General features: G+C 49.0%; 6 protein-coding genes across 6 annotated transcripts; 4 read left to right on the forward strand and 2 right to left on the reverse strand.

Moving 5' to 3' along the window:
- Positions 1-762: 762 nt before the first annotated feature.
- On the forward strand, positions 763-2,589 carry N7525_001917 (cytochrome P450; the record flags this gene model as incomplete). Its single annotated transcript, XM_002557430.2, has 5 exons — positions 763-1,068; positions 1,119-1,244; positions 1,294-1,393; positions 1,443-1,511; positions 1,568-2,589. 5 exons carry the CDS (start codon positions 763-765, stop codon positions 2,587-2,589), a joined length of 1,623 nt encoding a protein of 540 aa, XP_002557476.1.
- Positions 2,590-3,237: 648 nt separating this feature from the next.
- N7525_001918 (uncharacterized protein) lies at positions 3,238-4,131 on the forward strand (the record flags this gene model as incomplete). The annotated part of the gene is made up of 1 exon (XM_002557429.2): positions 3,238-4,131. One exon carries the CDS (start codon positions 3,238-3,240, stop codon positions 4,129-4,131), a length of 894 nt encoding a protein of 297 aa, XP_002557475.2.
- A 539-nt stretch (positions 4,132-4,670) lies between these two features.
- N7525_001919 (uncharacterized protein) lies at positions 4,671-6,388 on the reverse strand (the record flags this gene model as incomplete). Its single annotated transcript, XM_061212097.1, has 5 exons — positions 4,671-4,960; positions 5,020-5,182; positions 5,257-5,729; positions 5,780-6,148; positions 6,220-6,388. The coding sequence occupies 5 exons, from the start codon at positions 6,386-6,388 to the stop codon at positions 4,671-4,673; spliced, it is 1,464 nt and encodes a 487-aa protein (XP_061071323.1).
- A 920-nt stretch (positions 6,389-7,308) lies between these two features.
- N7525_001920 (terpene synthase family protein) lies at positions 7,309-8,437 on the forward strand (the record flags this gene model as incomplete). The annotated part of the gene is made up of 3 exons (XM_002557427.1): positions 7,309-7,654; positions 7,704-7,977; positions 8,029-8,437. The coding sequence occupies 3 exons, from the start codon at positions 7,309-7,311 to the stop codon at positions 8,435-8,437; spliced, it is 1,029 nt and encodes a 342-aa protein (XP_002557473.1).
- Positions 8,438-9,423: 986 nt separating this feature from the next.
- Positions 9,424-10,495, forward strand: N7525_001921 (uncharacterized protein; the record flags this gene model as incomplete). The annotated part of the gene is made up of 2 exons (XM_002557426.1): positions 9,424-9,570; positions 9,620-10,495. The coding sequence occupies 2 exons, from the start codon at positions 9,424-9,426 to the stop codon at positions 10,493-10,495; spliced, it is 1,023 nt and encodes a 340-aa protein (XP_002557472.1).
- Positions 10,496-12,086: 1,591 nt separating this feature from the next.
- N7525_001922 (uncharacterized protein) lies at positions 12,087-13,496 on the reverse strand (the record flags this gene model as incomplete). Its single annotated transcript, XM_061212098.1, has 4 exons — positions 12,087-12,784; positions 12,999-13,202; positions 13,258-13,297; positions 13,353-13,496. The coding sequence occupies 4 exons, from the start codon at positions 13,494-13,496 to the stop codon at positions 12,087-12,089; spliced, it is 1,086 nt and encodes a 361-aa protein (XP_061071324.1).
- Between the last annotated feature and the right edge of the window lie 496 nt (positions 13,497-13,992).

Consider the following 13,992-nt stretch of genomic DNA (forward strand, 5'->3'; position numbering starts at 1 on the left):
ATATCGCAGATAAAAGATAACTAGTAATTTCTCTCACAAGATTATCGAAATACCTCCGATCCTACCTCACCCAATCAACTTCTCAAGTACCTTCCCAAGTACCCAGACTGGGGTGCAAAAAGTCTGAGTCCTATGTCACTTTTTGGCAAGGGAAGTAGATCTAATTCGGTAATGTTGTTCTCGCTGCTTTCAAATACAGCTCTATCTTTTACATACATATTTTTGGAGGGGTTTTTTTTTTTTTTTTTTTTTTTTTTTTTCATAATAGTAGTGCGACAGCAGTTATCCCCCGGCGACCATCATCGAATTTAATATGAAAGGGTTTTAGAACGATTAATTAAAGGTGCGCAAGAAGCATAGCATGCTATTAATATGGGAAACTTGTATAGATTAGCTATGATGATGGGAAATTGAGTAGAAGCAGTGAAATAACTTCAATTTGAGCCTTTGTTTATTTCTTCAAGTAGCGAGAACAACAATACCTTGGCGAAAAGTGAGAGGGAACTTTGAATTTTTGTATCCCACTGTACCTGAAGAGTATTTATCAACCCCACTTGCCCACGAATGCGCACCTCTCGGGGTATGAAGCCCGTGAACTCGTATCTTCGGGAGCAGCACTGTATATGGTCAAGTCCGAAGACAAACTCGGCCCATATCTTTTATAGGCATTTGTAACAAAACCGGCGCGTCCATTTCCATCATGCTTCCGCTCCAACGCTAGTAGCCTTTCTTGCAGTAGGTTCATGAGCCTCCTGTGCGTCTATGGCCGTGATCTTCTCCTCTTCTGCTCTCGGTTCTCACACTCATGTTGATAGACACCTCGTTCGACAACCAATCCGCGATCTCGAGAACAACGTCGATATGCTGGATCACCTTTCGCGGGTACTTGCACTTAGCTCCCAATACCATGCGCTCGGAGCAGCGATCGCCTTGTTCGCCTGCGCTTGCGCATATGCCCTGGTTGCACCTCGACAACCGCCAAAATTCCCCGCTCCACAGCTTTACGACGAGACTGGACCAATCGATCTCATAGCATTGGATAAGACAATTAAGGAAGGATTTCAAAATGTGAGTGAGAACCTATCGTGTCGCGAGAGCTGTATTAACAATCTCCACAGTACAAGGGTAAATACTTCACCTTGAAGGAGGCCCATGGCGAGACCGTCATCTTGCCGACTAAGTTCATGGAAGAACTAAAGGCTCTACCCGACAATATGCTCAATCTAGATGACGAGATTGATGAGGTATGTCTGCAAGCGCGGTTGAGCAGTGCGGTAGCTGATAATGGTGCAGCGGTTCCTGTCCGAATACAGCCTATTCACGACAACGTCTGTGGGCGGAAGAATCTCGACTGTGGTGAACAGTATCAAGAACGAGCTCACAAAGACTCTCGGTAAACTAACCTACACTGCAGCGTCTTTGATGTGGCTAAAGCTTTGCAGGTAACCTGATGGGCGATATACATGAAGAAGTTGTGTACTCCTTCCAAGAATTGATCCCACCTTGCGACGGTAAGACTCGGGGTGACTGGACCTGGAAACATAATTCACTAATCTTCTTTTCACAGACTGGACTGAACTTGACATCCAAAGTAAGCTTGTTCACATCGTCGCATTAGTGTCTGGCCGGATTTTTGTTGGCCTTCCAATGAGCCGTAACCAGGAATACCTAGATTGCATCATCGAGTTCACACTCAACGTTTTCTTCGCTGTACCTGAAATCCGGGCATACCCGCGGCTACTTCGTTGGACCTCACGGTATCTCAACACCAAAGTTCGAGCAGTGCACAAATCACTGGCTACCATGAGACGATTGATGGCGCCCATCATCGATGACACCAAACAGCAGCTTGAAATGGGAACCGGGCCTCACAATATGTGTGCATGGAACATCAAGAACAGTAACCAGAAGGAACGAGATAGCCTCAACATCCAGGCACAGATGCAGCTAGCGACAAGTATGGCAGCCATTCACACGACTTCGATGACAGTGACGAACGCAATTTTCGACTTGGCTGCCAGACCCGAGTACCTACAGCCTCTTCGTGACGAGTTCCAGGACCTGAGAGCGATCGAGCCATTGCCGTACCTCGATAAGACGTCCATGCCAAAGCTGCGCAAGTTGGACTCGTTTCTCAAAGAGTCCCACCGCCTTAGTCCGATATCCCTGCTGAACATGCGGCGTAAAATCGTTCAACCTATCACTCTTCATGACGGAACTGTGCTGCAACCGGGAATGCACATAGCTTTCCCTTTGCACCAAATCTCGAACGATGAGGACTTATGGGAAAATCCAAGCCAGTTCGACGGCTTCAGATTCCAGAAGCTTAGGGACCTGCCAGGTAACGAGTCCAAATACCAGTTTACGGCGACTGGGACGAATAACTTGGACTTTGGCCATGGTGTGCATGCGTGCCCAGGTCGCTTTTTCGCCGCGAATGAGATTAAGATGATACTTGTACATTTGATCGACAACTTTGACTTCAAGTTCAAAGGAGATATAGGGCGGCCTGACAGCTTGTGGACACCAGGAGGCTACCATCCCGATCCAAGTGTGCGAGTGCTCTTAAAAAGACGTCTAAAGGCCTGAAAGGGATTTGGGTTTGCAGAAGAGACGCGGGTGACTTTGCAGGGCACCTGTGAGGATATCTACTAGAAGAATTTCTAAAGCACCTCAGTGTCACTAAAAAAAAAAGAGGAAAAATAACAAAAGAATCCATTTGAATCATGGATATTCACGATTTGATAATTTGATAATTTGATGATTATTCATAGGCCGTAACCCTGATCCAACACTCAGCAAACTGTTGAATAATATACTACAGAGTAATACACTAAACAGCATGTAATAACGGAATTTGAATCTTTCACAAAAAGGTGTCTGAAATAAAATTGGGATTTTTCTAATCTCTCCACACAGGGAAATGAAGCCGGACTTATGCATCTTCTTGCATCACAATTCACAAAGCATGCAACTGCTCGGATTGTCTCTTAAACCGGCAACGGGAGGCACACCGAAATGACTTGATTGCTAGCTATCCCGTTTTAGTATGTTCTTGTTGTTCCGGCTTTTTGCCTATCTGGGCATATTTCGAGTTGGGCGAATCCATCACAGAACTCATGAAAGTCAAGGGCCAACGCCATGATTCCCCGATGGCAGCCAGCATCTATAGCTTTACTGCTCCACTTGGATACATTAAGGTGCCACCACGTCTCGGTTCGACCCCCAAGAGCTACTATGACATCTCTCAGCATCAAAGAAGAAGACATCCCGCGGCTCGACGGCAAAGTGGTCGTCATTAGCGGCGGAGCCTCCGGTATTGGGCTTGCCGCTGCAAATATCTTTGCTAGAGCTGGAGCCAAAATCTTCCTGTTTGACCGCAACCCTCCCGACAGTGGCGAAGCGCCTGAAAATTCGACTTTTATTAAGGCCGACGTCACATCTTGGGCTGAACTCAAAGCTGCTTTTGCCCAAGCAGGCCATGTCGACATTGCCGTGGCGAACGCTGGCGTCTCCGAAGAACAGCCATACTTCGAGGATACTTTTGACGAGCAGGGCGAGCTCAAGGAGCCGGGATTCGCGGTGGTAGACGTCAATTTCAAAGGTACCGTCATGTTTACCAAACTGGCGGTCAGCTACATGCGAAAGCAAGGGAAGGGTGGCTCCGTTGTGATCACTGCTAGTGCGACTGGATACGCGCCTGAACAGAACTTGCCGGTGTATAGTGCTATCAAGTCGGGTCTGGTCGGTCTCGTTCGTTCTTTGCGTTCGACGCTCCCCCGTTTCGATATCTCAATCAATGCAGTTGCGCCGGCGGCGACCATCACGAAGCTACTCCCCATGGATATTGCCGGACCGCTCATGGCAGCCGGACTGCCCGTCAGTTCTGCTCACATGGTGGGTCTGGCAGTGGTTTATTCTGCCGTGGCCCGTCAGCCACGGATGGTTGAGACTTACGGCAAAGAGAATATGCTAGATCTGGAAAGCAAGTGGAACGGGCGCACAATTTTGACGTTGGGAGAACACTACACTGAATTGGAGGAAAAGTTGGCTGATCTGCGGCCGGTCTGGTTTGGCTGGCGGAACACTGACTTGACCAAAAAGCAGCAAGCTACAGCAGACTTCAGGTAGAAGTCGAGGTCCGTGAGTCGGGGGCTCGCCCGCAATCAAGTACAGTCACAAATGCTTGCCGCATAGATATGTGAGCCTTATACCTACCCACGTATCCATCCGAGTACCTAGCCAACTACGTATCCAAGTACCTCTCCAAGTACCTCTCCAAGTATTTGAACAAGCAGCTTTATACAAGTTATCCATTCAAGTAAGGCAGCTAAGTAGGTAGCAAAGAACTTGCCTAGCCGCCCCCCCCCCCCCCCCCCCAAACATATTTCTTTGGAAATCTTGCCGAGTGCTCGTATACATACCCCACTAGATGAATGAAAACCTCACCCGCCTTAGGATAGTACAGACACCTAGTGTCCCCGAATCACTCTAGATATTGGAGTGGGGAGTATGTGGAGCAACAGGCTTAAGGGGCGGCTGTGAGCCAAGTATATATCTTCTCTATAGCAGTATACAAACATGAAAAAGTAACCACATCCCACGATAAACATATACCTCGACAAGACTTTGGCGGCAGAGGAAGCCATGGAGAGCCCATCCCGAAGCTTTCATGCTGGGCTGTTGATGAACTTGAAGCCGCCAGGAGTCAAAGTTTGGAAGACCTGGTCTGGATCATAGCTCTCAGCGATCTCCCGCAGTTTCGGCAAAGCTGTTCCGTTCGAGAACTTCTGGAAGATGTCCTTGGTCTGAGTGGGTGCTGCGTCGTTCAAGTAAACAAAATCATAGTAAAGGCCCACCTTCTTCGCCCTGTTGTCGAGCTCATCGATCATGTCTTGGAAGAACTTGTAGATTGTCTCATCATCCTTGGCATCGGCCCAGTTACCGCCGTACAGAACAGCTAGTGAAGAAGTTAGTTCATGAATTGGGTAATTTTAGACACAGTCGCAAGATGCTTACCCAGAACCCCGTTGCCGAGTGGGTCGTAGAGCCCTATCGGATCTCCACCCGAGGTTTCTGCGGCTCGGATCATACCAGGGGTGAAAAGCTGATAGGTATTAGTGACGCTGAGATCCGTCGTGGTCTTGATCTGCGGGTTTGCTGCAATCACGTCGAAGAAAGTCTGGTTGACCAAGTACACTGCCTCAGCGCTGGAAGCCAAAGCAGTGGACGAAAAAGCTGTCTCCGATTTCCTACTCCAAAGTTCACAGGATTCGTGTCGTTCTCATGGCCCAGAATTGTCTTTCCAACACGGAAGTCCTGGAATGTAGAAGGTATATCGGTGAAGTTCTTGAGAGCAGCAGGTGCCGGGTCATCGCCTCTGTGCATATAGATACTATAGCCCGATACCTCGCCAGTAGTCACGTTGTACAGGATCGAGGGATCAGAATGAGCTGCGGGATCGCTGGAACCACCGGACGCAACAGCGTAGCTTGCGTATGCGTTGACCAAGGGATCCAAAGCCGAGGCGTCGTAGTAAGCGCTACCCCCCCACATGTATGGAACCGAAAAGGTTGCCAAATCGAAACGTGTGACAATACCAAAGTTGAAAGCACCGCCCTTTAAGGCCCAGTACAAGTCGGAGTTCTGTTGCGCATTTGCCGCGCATACAGTACCGTTGGCGAGCACAACTTCGTAATTGACGACACTGTTCGCTCCCCAACCGTGGTCTTGCTCAATTAGTTCAATTTTTCATCGAAGTGACCGGTCGATAACATACCGCTGTTGAAATAAGAGATACCACCACCAAGCAGAAGGCCAGACACTCCGACCTGTCCAAAGCGTCCACCGGCAACGGCAAGACTGTCTTTGGCAAGCACTTTGTAAACGTCCAGCCAACGGTTTCCTGCGCCAATCTGGACAACAGATTTGGAGTCGTCTGCGTACTGCACGCTATTCAGGCTGGTGGTAACCATGAGCACGCCATTGCTGATGTCGGCAGCGCCAGGGATGGGCATATGCCCTTGGGTGCGAACAGCAAAGGTCTGGTCAGCTTTACGAAGGATAGCCAGGCCACCAGCTACTTCCTCGGCCGAAGCTGGAGCAAAAACACACGTGGGCGTGGTTTGACAAGTCTGAGACCAGGGCTCTACACCATCAAATGTTAGCCTCCTTTCCGCGTGGGGGGCTTGACATGCATAGGAGAGAGAAGATCATTACCAATTACATCTTCGGCAAAGACTGAAGATCCAGGGTGAATGGTACTGTTAGGGTAGCTTCGTGAGAGCTTCTTGCATGCATTAGCGCGACGGTGCAAGACGCTAGCCACAACACCCTGGCTAAGATGGAAAGACAGAGAAAGGGCCAAAAAAGCACCAAGAGAAAGCATAATGATTGTTTAGAAAGATACTGAAATCAAAATTGGAGCCAACAATATTAAGCAGAAAGGTACTATGCAGCCGCAGGGCCAGCATCTTTATGTACCTACCGAATCACTCCCGAGTATGCCCTTGTCGGTCAGCACAACTTTTACAAGCGCATACATAGTAAGGCGTCCTGATTTGCTAATTGCGGTAATGATTCAGTAATACGAAGCAGTTTAATCAATTAGGCTTAATTCGAAGTGGCTATTTTCTATGGAATTCATCCCGACATTGCCCTTTCACATATAGAGCCACGCTGCTACATTCCCGTCTCTTATATTAGGACCATACGCAAGCCTTTTGCTTATCGAATTGAATTCTCTGGTGGTTTATACCAGTCTACCCCACCGATATAGTGATTGTAGTCATTAATGGCAGTAGAGGTTTCTAGCTTCTGTATTATCTCATCACCAAAAGGGGCAAGCTGAATAGCTGCGTTTGTAGAGGTTGCTGATGACCGCTTCCGCTTAGTAGTAGTATCTCTGACTCCTCTCACTCAAGCCAGGGTTGGTGCGAATCTACGAAGCCCAGCCGGCATGTCCTAATAGGGCCGACATGTCCGGTACACTATTCCTGTGAGGGCGCTCTACCCGAATTTGCCGATTTAGGAATTTTCCCAATTAAATCCGCAAATGCATACGGTCCTCGGCCCGACACATCGAAACAGCTGGTTATTGACCGGGCGCAAACTCGGAAAGAACACCAGATGTGACAGTTCGAATTAGTTTCATCCAGGTCGTCAGCGTCCTACGTACACGATCAATTCGAGCTCCTGATAAGACTGGACGAGTTTCCGAAGTCTCGTATTTTTCGACGATATGCTTCCTCGCACTTACTGAAAGCTGTTATCCACGAGTATAACCCTTCAAACCCGGTGAGCGTCGACATGGCTACCTTAACAGAAACCATTACTTCTCTGGCCCAACCGTTCGTGCACCTTGAAGACACTATCAATAGCCCTCCAGTCAAAGAGACAATCAGGCCCAGAAATGACACGACGATCACTCCGCCTCCTACTCAGTGGTCGTACCTTTGCCATCCACGAGTGAAGGAGGTACAGGACGAAGTCGATGGATACTTCCTGGAGAACTGGAAATTTCCAAGCTTCAAGGCTGTTCGCACCTTCTTGGGTGCCAAGTTCTCAGAGGTTACTTGTCTTTACTTCCCTCTTGCACTGGACGATCGCATCCACTTTGCCTGCCGACTGCTGACCGTCCTCTTCCTCATCGATGGTGAGTGCGAAAGGACATGGCCTAATGTAGCCTTCACTGACGAGGTTAGATGTTCTTGAGCACATGTCTTTCGCGGATGGAGAAGCCTACAACAACAGATTGATCCCGATATCGCGTGGAGACGTGCTCCCGGACCGAACCAAACCAGAAGAGTTCATTCTCTATGACCTCTGGGAAAGCATGCGCGCCCATGATGCGGAGCTGGCCAACGAAGTTCTTGAGCCGACTTTCGTGTTCATGCGCGCGCAGACAGATCGAGCGCGTTTGACCATCCATGAATTGGGGCATTATCTCGAGTACCGTGAGAAGGATGTAGGCAAGGCGTATGTGTTCTCGCCCAGGATTCGAGCTCGTGATGCTGACCGTTCGGCCAGGTTGCTTTCGGCTCTGATGAGATTCTCGATGGGACTTAGATTCAGTGCAGATGAGCTTCAGGGTATGAAAGCCCTTGAAGCCAACTGTGCCAAGCAGCTTTCTGTAGTCAATGACATATACAGTTATGACAAGGAAGAGGAAGCGTCTCGGACTGGACACAAGGAGGGAGCCTTCCTTTGTTCAGCTGTGAAGGTTCTGGCGGAGGAGTCCAAGCTTGGTATACCCGCAACGAAACGCGTACTTTGGTCTATGACTCGGGAGTGGGAGACTGTGCATGACGAGATCGTGGCAGAGAAGATCGCATCCCCAGACGGCTGCTCTGAAGCTGCTAAGGCGTATATGAAGGGCCTAGAGTACCAGATGAGCGGCAATGAGCAGTGGAGCAAGACCACGCGTCGGTACAACTAAATGTATAGACTCAGCAAGAATAGATAGAAGCATGAAGCGCGTTACAGAGATTAAGCTTAAGCAAGATGCATTGTGCGACCCTCAAACCCCCTTTTTAGGGGAATTTTGATGCCATGATACCTGAATTAGTACCGCTTTATATACCGCCCTAATACAGTGTACTGTGAATTGTCAATACATCCTGCCTAGATGAAGTTTTTGTACACCATACAAATCAGGTATCTCCATTATTTCCGGTATGTAATAGTACCTAGGTAATTATTTAGGTGCTTCAAGTTGTTATGTCATCCAGGCTGATGCCTGGTTTCCTAGGTGTCAGGCATCACTGTTTGCTAGCTATATTAGCTAGCTTCCATCTGTCAGAGAATCCATCTCTTCCTTCTTTTCTCCCCTTCCCCTTCTGGCTTTGCCAGATCACAAGTGCTTTAATTTTTCCACCCTTCTAACTTGAATCATTCAGGCATGAATTCTCCCTAAAAGAGCTGAACCCTGGCCCCCATACGTCTTCGTACCCTACCAGCCCTGGAGGTTACCTACCATGAGTCATCAAGTCAGCCCGACCAACAGGGGTTTCTTTGTTCCTGTCTCCCCGCTTGCCCGACTCGGGCTTATCCCGATGTCTTTTTGGCGATTCGTGCCGGCTGCTATCCTATTCCGGAAAAAAGACGAAACCACATTTTCAGCTCCCTTCTCCTTTGAGCAGTCGGCTGATGGAGTTAATCCTAATTGGACGGTTATAGTGCTGGATTTGAATCTGAACATATCCTTGCCCGATAAACGGTCTTAAGCAAAACCCGAAATAAAGTCCGAGGTTCGAACAGTCTTTCAGCTCTTGACCCATGTTCCAAGTCGTGCCAGTGCAAGTCACTCCATTACCACGCTCTCCCCCGCACCCTATATAAAGCCCCACCAGACATACACCCTCTCCCCAGCATCCACTTGCAAAATCAATCTACCAGCTATCCTCCATCATCACAATCACCATAATGGCCAATCCGCTCATTAGTAATCACCATGGCAAGAACGGCAAGTACACTCAGGCCTTCTTGGAGCAGAATGGGCCTGGAGACGCTCGACCTACGGCTCTTGACATTCTCAAGGACAACGACCGGATCGATAGCATGAAGGACAAGGTGGGCATTGCCGCTGCTGAAAACCAGAACTGGAATTGACCATAACCAGGTCTTTCTTCTCACCGGGTCCTCTGGAGGAATCGGCATTGAAACTGGTCGTGCGCTCGCCGCAACTGGTGGTAAAGTGTATCTTGGCGTTCGTGATTTGGAGAAGGGAAAGCAAGCTCTGGAAGAGATACTTGAACCCGGTCGTGTGGAGCTGCTTGAGCTAGACATTGGCTCAATGGAAAGCGTCCGCACCGCGGCCAAGACCTTTCTGTCCAAGTCAACCCAGCTCAATGTCTTGGTCAACAATGCGGGGATCATGGCATGCTCAGAGGCGAAGACAGCGGATGGCTTCGAGTCGCAGCTTGCAATCAACTATCTCGGCCACTTCCTTCTCTACAAGCTACTCGAGCAGACGCTCTTGTCCAGTTCCACACCTGAGTTCCAATCCCGCGTCGTCAACGTCTCTTCCGCTGGCCATCACATGAGCTCTGTTGTGCTCGACAACATTAACCTTGAGGGTGAGTACGAGGAGTGGAAGGCATATGGCAATGCCAAGACAGCTTGTATTTGGATGACGAACGAGATCGAGCACCGATACGGTTCAAAGGGTCTGCACGGCCTCTCGTTGATGCCTGGTGGTATTGCCACAGGCCTACAGCGCCACGTCGACCCGGAAACGTTGAAGCAGTGGGGTTCAAGTGAGCCTGCGCAAAAGTATGGCAAGAGCTCGGCTCAGGGCGCTGCCACAACCATAACGGCTGCCTTTGGTAAGGAATGGGAAGGCAAGGGTGGTGTCTATCTGGAGGATTGCCAGGAAGCTGGCCCGGTCCCCGAGGGTGGTACACTGGCGGTCGGTGTTGCACCACACGCCTTCGATCCGGAGGGCGAAAAGAAGTTGTGGGATTTGTCTCTCAAGATGTTGGACCTGTCAGAGTAGGGTGCAGAGGGCACATCTATTGAGGACGTTCTCAGGTTGATGGGGGTGGGAAAAGAGGTATTTACAGTGACGATCCGGGGAATGGGAAGATACATGAAGGGCAAGGTACAGCGCCTCGGAACTCCAAGACACGTGGCGCAGAAGTCAGGACCAGGACAATACGGCAATGAAGGGAGCAATCCACCAATATTGGCTACGAAGGTTGCGCCCTAGGCCTACTCGCCCCGTGTGAGAAGTCTGGTTTGGTTAGGCCTTGGACCAGGCAGCTCAAATGGGGATCGGTATCCGAACGTGATATTGATTTCCGGGATTGCGATATCCTTCGGGGTGTTAGCCGTGATCAAGGGCGCCACTGAGCACTGTATTTAAGCCGGCCAATGACCGTTGGGCCAGCAAACGTCTTGTGTATTGGAATTTTGACCTGCATATTTAAATCGGTATAAGAGAGATTGTAATACGATCGAACGCATACGTGATACAACCTTGAGAAGGAGACGCTCTTTCAAGAGCAGGATCATTTTTTGTTTCATTCCAATGGATTTGCTGATAGAAAATGTAGAGATCCAGTGGCACGAAGGTCTTACAGGCGGTATTTGTAGACTCCTCGGTTTGTCTAGTTGCTCACATGCATCGTTTTGCACCAGCTCAGCCGTGTCTGTCCGTGACAAGTGTTGAGAAACATTGGTGAGGATGTCTGCCCAAATGAGGCATGTTGGAACCACTCTACCTCAACTAATTTCATTGAGCAAAAATCAAATGCAGGCTGGTAAGTCAACAAGCAACACTTTCTATAGATATATTATCACACTTTTTTCCTCCTTCATCTCCCTGGTAGTAACTATATAGCCTCAAGATTTCACCACCTAAATAGCTGTATCCCCATGCCATTATGCTATCCTAGGTAAGGACTGCCACATACGACCATAGGGTGTGGAAAACAGGGCTTCCCGTCCGCTCAGCCGTACTTAAGCCACACGCCGGTGAGTTAGTAGTTGGGTGGGTGACCACCAGCGAATCCTCACTGTTGTATGTTTTTGTTTCTTTTTATTTTTCGATTCATTAGCCAAGTGCCCTTGCCGCTTTACTACCTACATGTAGTTATAACCAGCCATTTAGCCCGAACCCGCGGTTTTTAGAAGGCGATTGGCAGATTTTACAATCACTTCCGGGGTAGGTAAAGTATATGAATTATCTAGGTCGACCCAGGTAATCTACATATGTTCTGTTCTTTCGCCTTCTGCTGGGCTTTTCTTTTGTCCAGCCAGCCCGGGAGAGAGCGCGTTTTTGACGCTGGGTGATGATGGTAACATGCTGAACTCATCCTATAGGAAGATGGCCATCTCTTCGACACATAGGTAAGGTTTTTAGCGAGGTGGTTACAAAGGACATCCAACATCACAGGAGTGATGATCGCTAGTCGGCCAGCGGGAACTGAGGGAGATCTGGCACTGCCGAACAACCGCATGTTCTTGCGTATGTTAGTGATGGAACGCTCACTACACTTTGCCACCTTCACCATTTGGGACGTGGTAAGTCTGCCTGCTGTGTATCATATGGACAACGATCTTACGCTGCCATTTATTTACATTTTTTAAGACCTCATCTGACCCGACCTCCCCTGCTCATGCTCAAGAGTATATTCCGTCGTAACCCGAATAGCCATAGGATCCTGCTTCCCAGCACCAGCCGGCACCTGCTGATTCCCCTCAAGGATATACTCCTCACTCCCCGCATCAGAAACGCGACTCCCCTTATTCGTGTTCAGCACATCATCCAGCTCAAACCCCCCACTCTTCCGAGACCGCGACGAAACAAACGTCTTCGTCTTTCCGGTCTTCGACCCTGTTGCATTGTACCCGTCGCTGTGGTAGTACGGGTTCTTGGAGTTCTTGCGATGCGAGGAGCCCAGCCAGCGCGTGTTGCGGAAGAGCGGTTTGATGCCGGGTAGGGAGACGACGATGGCTGCGACGAAACATTCGCGGTCTGCCCAGCCGAGGGCGGTGCCGAGGTTTGTGATTGATGAGAGGGAGTAGTAGGCGCGCAAGATTGTCGAGATCATAATGAAGATTCCTGAAGAGAACATGACTACCAGGATTATCTTGCGTTGGAGGGGGATTTGGAGTTTGGCGAGGATTGGGATTGGGATCAGGATTATGCAGGCGTCGGATCTGTAGGTCATGGTGTTAGGATGGGCTTCTTCGGTTCTGGGAATTGGGCCTCTTAGGGTGACTTGCAATACGTTGAAGACGGCAATGACAACGTAAAGAGGTTCACGGAGTGTGCAGTTGTCTGTTTCGGTTAGTCGAGGTTGTCGTGTGGATATGACGAGACTTGCCTCCTGCGTAGGGTTTGATCTGCCAATTTCGCGTAACCGGCGTGCAGAGGCAGATGTGTGTTAATAGGCAAATCAACCACGTAACCACGCAAAATGCTGAAGCTGATGTGACTAGGTGACGGTGCCAGGTTCCTTCTCTGTGAAAGTTTAGACGTGCTCAATGCTCACATAGATCGCTGATGGGCGGCACATTGACATACGTGAGTTTCCAGTAGAGGCAAAGGAGAACACCCTTCAGGCACCAAATATAGCAGATGTACCATATCCAATTCATGAAGGCCAGCTTCGATCCGAGGATCATATGGGGGATTTTGCTGTCTGGGACAAGCATAGCTGTTTGCTCGTTTAGTCCGATGTTGTTGCCATACACTCCTATTTGAATTTTAGCTGTGCTGTAAGAAAGTATGATCGTTCATTGGTATCTTACCCAGGAGATAGATGATAGCAGTCAGCATGGACCAAAATATCTGTCATGGCGCTGTCAAAAGCAAATCCAGCAATGTCTGGATAAACCGTACATACCATGCCAGAAACAGCAAAAACATCATCCAGCCGGAGGCCGCGAATGCCTCCTACGTATAGTCGAGCATATAGCCGGACTAGGAGGAAGACCATGCCTATTCCATATTCGGCGAAAGTTTCAATCGTCAAGGCATCGGCGGACATAATGAATATCGAGCACAATGACAATGTCCAGTCGTGAAAGAAAGAAAAGAAAGCACTTTGAATGCCTTGGCAAAGTATATCCCCGAGAGACAGTATGGAGAAGGATCTCCCGGTATTAATATCAACCAGCCACAAGCAACGGCGCGATCAACTGGATCTATCACCTTTAAGCTTCTCGAGACAACATGAAACTCGCTTGGTGCCTTCGCGCCGATCTACTTCAAGATCAGGACAAAGGTATAGGAGACAGATCCGTTGTAGGATCTGTATGCCGTCCAATCCACTAGACCCGAAGAACGTGTCGTCGGTGATCGATCGATATTTTCGCTGCTTGTAACCCACTCTGATATACGATCGCAATAATGGGGACACTGCTACGACATACGTATACTGTCCACCGGGATCATCTGCAGCGGAACACATTCCTGAAAAGGATTTGACAGGATGCTACAGGATTTATACTTTTGTGCGGAGTACAAGGATTGAAGTTTTTTTG

The sequence above is a fragment of the Penicillium rubens genome (genome assembly GCF_028828025.1).
Source record: "Penicillium rubens strain IBT 27055 chromosome Unknown utg000001l_segment0_segment0, whole genome shotgun sequence".
Taxonomy (NCBI): domain Eukaryota; kingdom Fungi; phylum Ascomycota; class Eurotiomycetes; order Eurotiales; family Aspergillaceae; genus Penicillium; species Penicillium rubens.